This window comes from Atheta coriaria, unplaced genomic scaffold (genome assembly GCF_025399875.1).
Source record: "Atheta coriaria isolate IRGN ID8LTWV9N9 unplaced genomic scaffold, Caltech_Dcor_3.1 hic_scaffold_1_pilon, whole genome shotgun sequence".
NCBI lineage: Eukaryota > Metazoa > Arthropoda > Insecta > Coleoptera > Staphylinidae > Dalotia > Dalotia coriaria.
In genome coordinates this window covers 6,220,447-6,230,798 of record NW_027045443.1, presented here as the reverse complement: position 1 = coordinate 6,230,798, position 10,352 = coordinate 6,220,447, and the positions used below count along the sequence as shown (strand labels likewise).

The 10,352-nt window shown below is 44.6% G+C and overlaps 1 protein-coding gene across 5 annotated transcripts in view; it reads left to right on the top strand.

Moving 5' to 3' along the window:
* The first annotated feature begins 616 nt into the window (after positions 1–616).
* Positions 617–10,352, top strand: part of spen (split ends) — a 40,705-nt gene continuing 30,969 nt past the window's right edge. For 4 of the 5 annotated variants that reach the window (XM_065306374.1, XM_065306357.1, XM_065306349.1 and 1 more), the window contains exon 1: positions 617–1,669. In XM_065306374.1, the coding sequence (XP_065162446.1) occupies positions 1,587–1,669 (83 nt within the window). In that variant the 5' untranslated portion in view covers positions 617–1,586. The remainder of the gene's footprint in view (positions 1,670–10,352) is intronic. The other variant, XM_065306366.1, reaches the window with a different exon arrangement.

Sequence of the window (10,352 nt, the reverse complement as noted above, 5' to 3'; positions counted from 1 at the left end):
AAAAATGCAGTTCATGCAACCTCACCTCACCTCACCGTAGTGGGACGCGCCCGTTTGCGAATGCGACTAGATCTCTGGTGTCAGAATTTGCTAAGATTTTAAATTTGATGCTAGAGCACCCTTGTGAAAAGCAGCTTGCGCCCGGCTGCCACGTAGCCGTGGAGCGAATTTCATAAACAAAAACAAGGAGGAAAGCGGGGCCGTCAGCGCTGCGGTGAGCACAACCAAATTCGTGTCGGTCGCGCATACATGACGAACGAACCGAGCGACCGACCGAACGAAAATAAAAAATAACACGCACACACGAATAACAAAAGACGAGTAAAAATTGTCCGACTTATGTTTTTCGGTCGGCTAGTACAGTCGGCTCGCATTATGTTGGTCGTGCCTGTGCGCCGCGCCGCGTCGTGCTCTTCATTCGGCTGTGTGCGTGTGTACGCTTTTTTCTCGGGCGCTTCCCCGCACCGCTCGAGAAGCGAGCGGCGAACGAGCGCTTGGCGCGCAGGCGGCCGCGCATTGCCCCTCCCGCTCTCGTAGTTCCTGCGCATGAAACCCATGAAACCGTTCGGCGGCGTAACGGACGTAACCGGTCGGTCGGCCTCGTCTAACGCGCGGCGCTCGTATTCCGAAGCAAGGACGCCTCGATTGCAAAGCTGGAGAGCTCCGTCGACGTCGCGCTCTTTAGTCAACGTATACGGCCGATAGGCGGAGCCGCAACGTTTTCGGTATAGTCGACGAAGTCAGTGTGTGTTGTGTGGAGCGAAAATAACAAAGTGAAATGCGCTCGCACATATTACGACAGTGTTCGGTGTGCGTCGTCGACGATATTTATTAAATTCACAAGAAGTACATACGCACTAAAACATCGCCCGATCGGTGGTGCGAAAACACGCAGTATACGGACGGACGACAGTGACGCGACACGCGCGGAAGTGTTTTTTGATTTGCGATTTTCAGCTAAATTGAAAATCATTCGGCCCGCATCCGAATCGATTTCGACTCGCACTGCTGCACGACGCACAGAGAAGTGAAAACACGCATCGCTACAGCACAGTGCGCGCGGTGTGCTCTCGAGGGAAGTGTTTCAGGCGTTTCGGAAGAAATAAATTTCAGAGTGTGTTGCGTTAGGCCCCAGCCCCGCTTGGATGCAGGAGTTGGATGTGGTGTTGTATGAAATCTTTCAACGGAGGTGTGTGCGCGGCTGCTGAAATTGTGCACATTCGCGTGACACGGGTGCCGACCACACGAATCCGAGGAGGTGCGCGATAACGCGACACGTTCGCGACGCGCCGTGCTTCTCGTCCCGTGGCGTGTTTGCGCGGCACGCAGCGGCATCGGGCGCAAATGTTGTACGCGAGTGCCGTGGGGTGCGAGCCGATACATTGAGATCGGCGAAAAAGGCGTGTGGGCGATGTATTAATTCGCGAGATTGATGCGCGTTTGTGCAGCGAGGGGCAGCGACGAGGGCAGCGCGCTAGGACGGCCGACCGGCATCGACACCATGAAGTTGAAGCGGCTGTGTGTTTAGTGTTTGTCGTGTCGCCTGGCAAAAAACAAAATATATCAAATGAGGTGTCAAGGGCACAATGGTCAGAGAGACTAGGCACCTTTGGGTCGGAAACTTACCCGATAATATTCGAGAGGATCGCATACGTGAACATTTCAAACGGTAAGTGCGCGCGCTTGTTTATCCGGCTCCATACTACGAGTGTGCGAGTGTGTGTGTTTTTCCTCTCCATTTCTAGCCACCATATTTTTCATTCGTCTTGCATTCTATCCGTACACCTCGACGCCGTTCTATTACCGCATCGAAAAACATCTAGCGCGTCGGGTTAACCAGCCGCCAAACTGCGAGCGCGCTTGTGTCCTGGGCTGCTTGCTTTCCGAAGCCTCGAATTCGCATTTGCGAGCTTATGCCAACTAGCAATTACGACCACGACGTGTTTCGTCAATGTAGTCAATTCAGGTGTTCCCACATTATGTGCAATACCAATTCGCAACAATACCAGCGCGTTATTGCAATAACAAGTGCAGTAATAATTGCGTCTTAGCGTATCGCTCTGCATGTGTGGTAGGTTACGATCCAAAATCATAACTATGTTACTAATTGACTGATTTAACCCAGCCGCTTGTAATTTCGAGAGTTGATGTGCAATGACACTACACACACCAGCACACCACGCCTAGGAAGGTATTCGGCTGCAGAACTTCCTTATCGGCGCAGGTTCTAATCGTCCTCGAGCTTCTCTAGTTTCCGAAACGTAAAGATAATCTCGAGTTCAGTTGGCGGGGTCCATACGATGGTTTTATATTGGGATGTATCGGCGCTTGGAACGTCGCTCTACACAAAAACACGCTCAAGCTCCACGCTGTGCTATAACGGCACAATGTTTTCAGGTCGGCGCGTACACCCGCGCTCCTAAACGTATGTTGCGTCCATATAGCGATACGTACAATGCACAAGCCGACGTACGACGCACCGCGCCAAACATCGTTCCTACGATTTACAATTGTATCGGCAGCGAGAGAGCTGCGATTGTAATGTCCTGTTAGTGCTATTACCTGATTTTCGAATGCATTCTGCATCGATGTCGCGATCTTTAGCGCGAAAAGAATCATTTCCTCATCGGGCATAGAGGGCCAATGCGTAAGTAAAGCACGAATTGTGAACCGATCTTCACGGCGTATGCGAAGCCAGTACAGAAGACTGTTTTCGGGCTGTCATTACACGTAGAACTTAATGGAACGAAAGGTGCACGGGCTATTCCTACACGGCTAAGTATAACATGGACGTTTATAAAAAGCATCCTATGCCTGCGCCGTGCTTAATGCAAGTACGCGCGCAACTTGGCTGCTAGTCGACTTCGCTTCGCCCGTTTTGTGGTACGGAGCTCAATGTTTTTGCTTCGGATAATACTCTTCTCGGGCTTAGGCCGCAGCCGCCATGCTCTACGCCAGGCCGCCTCGTACTTGCGCTCGTCCGTCAACTACTATGCCGATGCCGACTTGCCGAGTCGAGTGGCGTTCTTGTTTCATTCCTCTGTTCGCCAGCTCAACCGGCTCGCAAGTTTTCTTCGCCTGCCGGTTTTGTCGCTCATTTTAGTAGTAATTTTCTTCTATTGGAGAATCATCCGGTTTCCTGAGTTTGAAGCTGCGACGAGCGTATTAGTCTATGCAGTGTGTATATTGCTCCGTGATACAAAACTCAACTCGTGGAGAATTAGTGATATTCGACGGCACAGAAAGGGACAGAAACCTGGGGAGTCCACTGCATTTTACCCTCGTTTTATAATTCATGCGGCGACGTTTGTGTCCCGTTCTTGTGCGTCTCGTAAACAGGCCCTCTAAGTACTCGCCTATGCATGCTTGTCGATTTGGAAACGTTTACCACGGCTTGCGCTTGTGCCACGGGTGCATTCCCCATGACCTGTGATCCATGCGTGGACGTGGAAACATCGCCTCGCTTCGAAGGGGTGCATTGGGGTGTCTCTCTGCGTTGCACACAGCTCCGTTTTTTCAATTGCTTTAATGTAACCCTTATTGTGGTAATTTTCATAGTCCCAGCTCGCTGGGGTAGTGTCGAGTGGTACGGTCGAATATTCGAACAAAAAGACGCTTCCAAGCCGAATACCTACCCAGAATCATAAAATAATAGACCGTACCATCCAATATTCTATTTAAATGTAAGTTTTGTAGCCTTGCACAACTTCGCAATACATACATTTTGGTTTTGGATACCAAAAATACGCAAGATGCATTTTCGACTGCGTTGTTATATAATTGTGGAACGGTGCTTCGACCTCACCCATTTCATTCACTCATTTTTATTTATATGCCACATAGGTTGAACGGAACTGCAATAAATTCACCGACATTTCTTACGAATTGTAACAATAATATCCCCTATTGTGCTCATATTTAAATTTAATAATGTAACCTTCGTCATAGATGGCTTGCTTCTTGGTAAAACATTTCTAATGTTTGCTAAACTTTCAACGGTTTTATCGTTTGTTTTGCAATTTTTTAAATACCTCCTCATATTCATATTATGTCCTAATGTACCAATTGACTCATCATTAGGTGATTATTCGGTTTACAATAGCAGGTGGATGTTTATCCAATTACTATACTTCTGCGATCACTAATGTTGATCTTCGTCAAATGTGCATTTAATGTTTGTTTATTCCTGAATCGAGTTACTGATACGCGCTGGGTATTGATCCATCGGTCAGTGCGAGTCGAGAGGCAGATTGTACAGTGCGTCGTTCTTTCGTTGGCGATGCATAATGACATCATAACACCATCACATGTGCCCAAATTGTATATGCCGGGGAGTTGATGGTCTACTCTAGTTGGAAGTGTTTAGATGAACGCCATTGTCGTTCATTTCATAGCTTACGTTCGTACATTACACTCTGAACGGCTCACACGTTGCAGAACGACGCTTACTCGAATGTGTTTTGTGTTTCACACGGTGTCGTATTCGTACATTTATTTAGTCAATAGTATATTGCGCCGGAGCGGTTTAAGCATATACGCCACGAGTAAGACGATACGCGAGCGCGCTGATATCCTGCGCGCGGTGCAAAACACACGGTGGCAATGATAGTGCTTTATCGTCGCGATGATAAGCAACCCTCGAGACGCAGAAGGTGGGCGAGTACGAGTCGACGGATACGTGGATGCGTGGCCGAAGAGTGCTGCTTTGTACGTCAAGCCACGCTGCAGACGTCTCCGTGGAAGGCCTTCGAGTGACATTAATGCATGCATATTCAGTATCAACATTCACGATTAGCCAGTACGCATCAACGTCATGCATGAGTTGTTTTTGTTCAGCGTGCGACTGTTTGATTTGCTTTTCACACCCGTAATAGTTTGACTGCTTAGTCGCTGCGATCGAGTGTTATTGCGATCAGGCGGTCATGCAACTTGCAGAAGCAGATGATCTACGAAGATGCCAATGTATCCAGGAAATCATCGCAAGTCGAACCCAGGATGCCAACCGGTTGGAATAACAAGTTATTGGGAAGTGGAGGACTAAATTTAAGTGCAAATAGGTGGTGTTTTAATGTGTTGGCTAGAATGAAAGCCGATACTGGCAAATTTGTAATCGTCTGTGGAACACTGGCATCCAATTGCTTAAGAAAAGTGTAAACAATTATTCGAGGGCTGTAAATATTAGTGTAACGCGTAGAAATGATTCACGATGACTACCGCGAGACCTTCTCAACATCGTCCTCGCCCAGCCTTCGGTCAGTTTAAATTTACGTAATGCATAATTATTTTTTGATTTCGTGCCGCGTGCATATCGCCGCCAATGCAGGTGTGTTTTGCACATTTATTAATTACAATAGTGGTTTGTTGTTGCTCAGCGCATTTCAGAATCTGAGTAGAATTATCTAAATGAATTATAATTGCTCGCCGGCGATTATTTCGATTATTATACTTGTTACCATAATCATCGTTATTGTCGTCGTTGCGTCCTCGCGGATACACTGATTACTCTTATTATTATTTTGATTGTTCGCGTTATTACCGCAATTCGGAATGCCCGTTTGCGCGGCGGCGGTGTCCCGGCCCAGCACGTCGTTAGCATTCTGCTATGGAAATTGCCGTAATTTCGTTTCCGTGTTATCGCTCCGTCAGTTTCAATTTCGAATGTACACTTATTCATCATCCAACGACGTCGCGGGGCGATGAGTATTGACCTGTTTGGATGCGATCGACCAACCGCCAGCACAACAATGCAGCAGCGTCTCCAATGTTTTTCGTTGACGTTACGCCTAGCCTCGATTGGCGCGCACTGGGAACTTTGAACCCACTACCATGGCAATAACGTACTGTAATCGCACGCGAGCGGAGCACAAAAAGCTAATGCAATAAATGTTGTTAATATGGACGGTGCCGGTGGTACGAATATCATGTGACACAGATGCATCCACGTACGAGCGGAGCCGAGCCGAACGTGGAATTACTATGCAAATAGATATTACAACTCAACTAGGACTAAATTTAACTGAATTATATATTTAAATGAGTATGACTCGAGTTTTGCGCACATGTTCGCGACTTCTCGTTGCATGCGCATTTTCGAAATTAAAATGAGTTTTCAACAATCCAGTCCCATTGGATTTATCTGCTCTACACTCGTGCGCGCTTTGTTATGTACCCTTTATCGAGAGTGTACCATGTTGGTACTTACATGTTGTGCACGATGGCGTGGTTATCGAAGGTAGGAATCCAACTTTCCCTTCGTTGTGTCTCGTGTTGCCGCGCATTGCCTGGCAAAAGTGTTTTATAAATTGCTAGAATACGGCAGTTGCAACTTTTGACGAACGCATTCTGGCACCGGCAGATGCTTTATTGGGGCTCCCCTTCTAGCAGATGTTTTACATCGATACGTGTTTTGACCGCTCGACGGGCTCGTGCCGTAAAATTTTTATATGTAATTTTACATTCTTGCCTTTACTATGTATGTCTGTAATTAATAATCAGGTTTGAATTAAAACCGTATTTTACGTGAGCCGAATAGATTGTTCACTAGATTAGATTCTTCAAAGTTGTCAATTTTTTTGGTTCAACGCGGACAAACCTTGTCTTTACGCGGTATTCAAGCATGTATTATCGGTGCATGTGGCGTTGGTTCAAAGGCTTTTGTATACATTCGTTGCAAACTGACTTCTTGCCCAAAGAAACTTTGCATCTATAAATACACACAATAAATTTTGAAGCGCAAAATGAGTGTAGGTGCACCTGTAGCATTTACCATTGCTTCACATTTGTTCGTTTTGTCGTGAATCGAAGTTCGTGTACACTGACTATACTCGTAGACTCAAGACATGTTTTCTACATGCTAGCGTTCAAAATTCAAAATTTCGAGCCCGACCACAGAACCTTCGAGGTCTGCACTTGGCCTAGGGTCTTTTTTATCCTCGATTATCGACTAAGTTTAAATGAATTTCTGTATGTCTTTTTTCGTTCATCGATCGATGGAGCGGACGCGGCGCAATTTCGAGCTATACTGGCAGGCATATCACAATAACCAGGAATGGGTTATTCCGAGCCATGCGATTCAACGCTCCGAACAAAATTGTGCACACAATAAAATTGTCTGCGAGCGCCTCGCACTTACGTACGGCGCCTTTGTTTCGATTGCCTCGGCGTATGCCGTTACATTAGCGTTAGTAATCGCATGATTCGCAATTTCGTACCTACGATTGGCCGGCGCGCGACGCTGACGCATTCGCTTGAGTCTTAATGGCGCTATTAGCGTTCGCGTGGCGCGTTTTCCAGCTTCGGGGACACGCCGTCGCTCCGGATGACACTTCGCGTATAAAACAATGCATTCCCGGTTGCAGCGCCGATAAGCATGTAAATGCGGCGCGCAGGCGGTCGAGGAGGCACAACTAGCTACGTTCCCGTTTTTGCGGCACGGAAAAAATAGCGAGGAAGAAAACAGCCGCGCGTGGAAGTCGCGCCGCGATAGATGCACGCGCTCGAGACCGACAAAATATTCCATTCTTCTCTTCGTTACTTTGTTTTGCTGCGCGCGACCATGCAGCTCTCGGCTTGCTTTATGAGTGCTATTTTTAAATAGAAACAGTGAATGCTGCATTGTAACGTGTGTGTTTCGCAGTGGATTGAAACCGCGGGTCCTCACATGCTTCTCCGCTCGCTTACTACATAATCGCAACCAACACGCACGAGCGCAATTCAACACACACGCACAGTGCACACGCCGAAGGATTGTGGCACATAGTCCATTCACCTCTCTCATAACATACATAATAACGTAATGTGTGTGTCTATTGCGCGATGGATGGCTTCGTCTCGTTTCGTACATCGCAATCTTGCTTGCTGTTTCTCTTCTCGCCTCCTTGTTTGTTGCCAGCAGCTGCCCAATATTTGATGCACCGTTACGCTTGTCTCTTCGACATGCAACTACTTCTGTTTTAATTTCACTTTGTTCGCTTCGCTTTATTTTATTTTTTGTACTATGTTGTAATGTGTTTGTATTTCGCATCCAAAATCCAATTTTTATTCCGCACCACTTTTTTGAGTCTATCTTACGGGCTAAGCAGTGACCAAAGAGGAATAAACGCTGAAGTAAAGTTTATATTGTGTATCAAAAATTACACATCACGCACGTTCTTTCAATGGTTGTCCAAGCATTTGTGGTTAAAGCAGAACGCGGAAAAACCCAGTTCTCTTGTAAAATCATGCAACTGTTTTCAACAATTCTACTTATTATCTGCGAGCCTCTCTGAAAATTTCCCAAAATAATCGACGTGATATTCGCGCTTTCTGCTTATGTTGAAGTTGAATATATAAAACACGCGGGAGTTAGATTACTAATTTGTGTCATTGTACTTCTTTAACATAACACGATGATGCCGATTCGGTATCATCTATATCCAGGGCGCGCAGGTACCCCGTGAAGTCTTCGCGGTCCATTTCTTTACGTCTTTGATCGTCCAGTTATTCTCATTTAGTTACAAAGCAAGATCTTGAATCATATGAAAGGTTGTTTTTGCTCTGCGACGAGTCAAACCGCACGGCGGCACGAGATGAGACCTGCGATCTGGTGGAACCAGTTATTTTCGACTTCTTATACCGCCCGACGTTATATTTTTCACCTTTGAAGAGTTTTATTCTAGCGTTCATTATACGTATCTAAGCGTGTTAATACGCTGATTGTTTGTAAAGAAACAAATTTTTGATTACAAGCCTCAAACGGAAACTATGCGCTATGTAAAAACATTGTTGAACAAAACATTGCAGACACGTAAAGTTGCAAAGATTCGAAAATAAGGAACGAACTATGTATCTTGTTTTTTTTTACGTAAATACCGAACATTTGTTTGCTTACATATAAAAGAATTCGTAAACTTTGTTATATTTCAGCTAATTTGTATTATAAGCATTTGTATTTGGTAAACTTGAAAGTACGCCGTACACGTTATTTTGCTTTGTAAACTATAATTGATAAGAACTATGTAGCCATTTATTTAAAATTTACCTAAATGTCGTCATCAAGCCCATTTTTTTAAAGGCGACAGTGCAGGATATTAACAGATTGCGAGTGATTCGGTCCTTTTGGAAAGCTGTCAGATTTCACATCATGGAATTTGTTACTAAAGCGTAGGTTTTGTATCTGGGTTGGAGCTTCAGTTAATTTATTTATTTTTATTTTGAATTTGGAATTCTAGAGCTCTTTTGCATGTACGTAAGGCAGAAATTATATGATATGATAAGTAAAGAATACACGTTACATATCGTGCATGGTACCATTTTCTTCTTGTATTGATAATCTTGTAGCAATATTTGCAATACCATTCATTATTCAGAACCATCTTTAACTTTTTGGATGCCCGTGCGAAACTATCCATGTATCTCTGTGTATACAATCACCTTATAAAAGATTGTGACGTTACTTTTGAGGTGTCGGAAGGGCGTATATTTTGAAGTTGGCGGAAAATCTGATATTTTCTGTTAGCTAGCTACACCAGAATGCTAAGCAAACCAACCCACATAACTTTGTTGCGCTACTGAATAAGTTGCTATATTTCATCTAGTGCTATGATATTACAGTATTTCCGATAGAAAAAATTACCGTGGACGGTGGTGCTACTTAACAAACCTCCTCCTACTTAGTCAAAACTTCGTTATAGAGCGCTATGCGTGCTTTCAGGCCCGATCTAGGACCAGAAATATATAAATAACTCTAATTAGAAGTTTGTATATGACATTTGGCAGGTTAGTTAGTTAGTTAGTTAGATAGTTAACTTTTCACCTTTACAATAAATTACCAACCCACGAATATGCTGAAAAAATAAAAATAAAAACAAGCGTTGTCGTCTACCAAATATTACAACTAGATGAAGAAAATAATTTCAGTGCTGTAGCGCTCACTTGCGCCTATTGAGACTCATTTAACTATCTTACATATACAGCGGAATTTTTATAAACATTGCTTTGAACTACTATTTATTATATTCGGTGAATGCCAGCAAACATATGGGAAAATGGGCAATGGGAACATGAGTTTTGCCTCTTTTCAAACGAATTTAATTCAATTTTATGTTAATTTAATTATGCGCGTTCGCCACGTTAACGAAAACAGGTTAACCGCGAAGTATAGCAGTCTATATAGAAGGAAGTCAACACTACTGCGAGGTCCTTGAAAACTTGCCCAAGCATGCATTTTTCGTTATAGTTGGGGCATTTTTCTATGTTTATTCAATTGCTCTACAACATTCATCTATCACAGTGTCGCATTAAATACCTGCCTACTCTGTAGGTGTAGTCTAGTTTTGTAATCATTAAAACGGACTACTTGAACGTGGATTCTC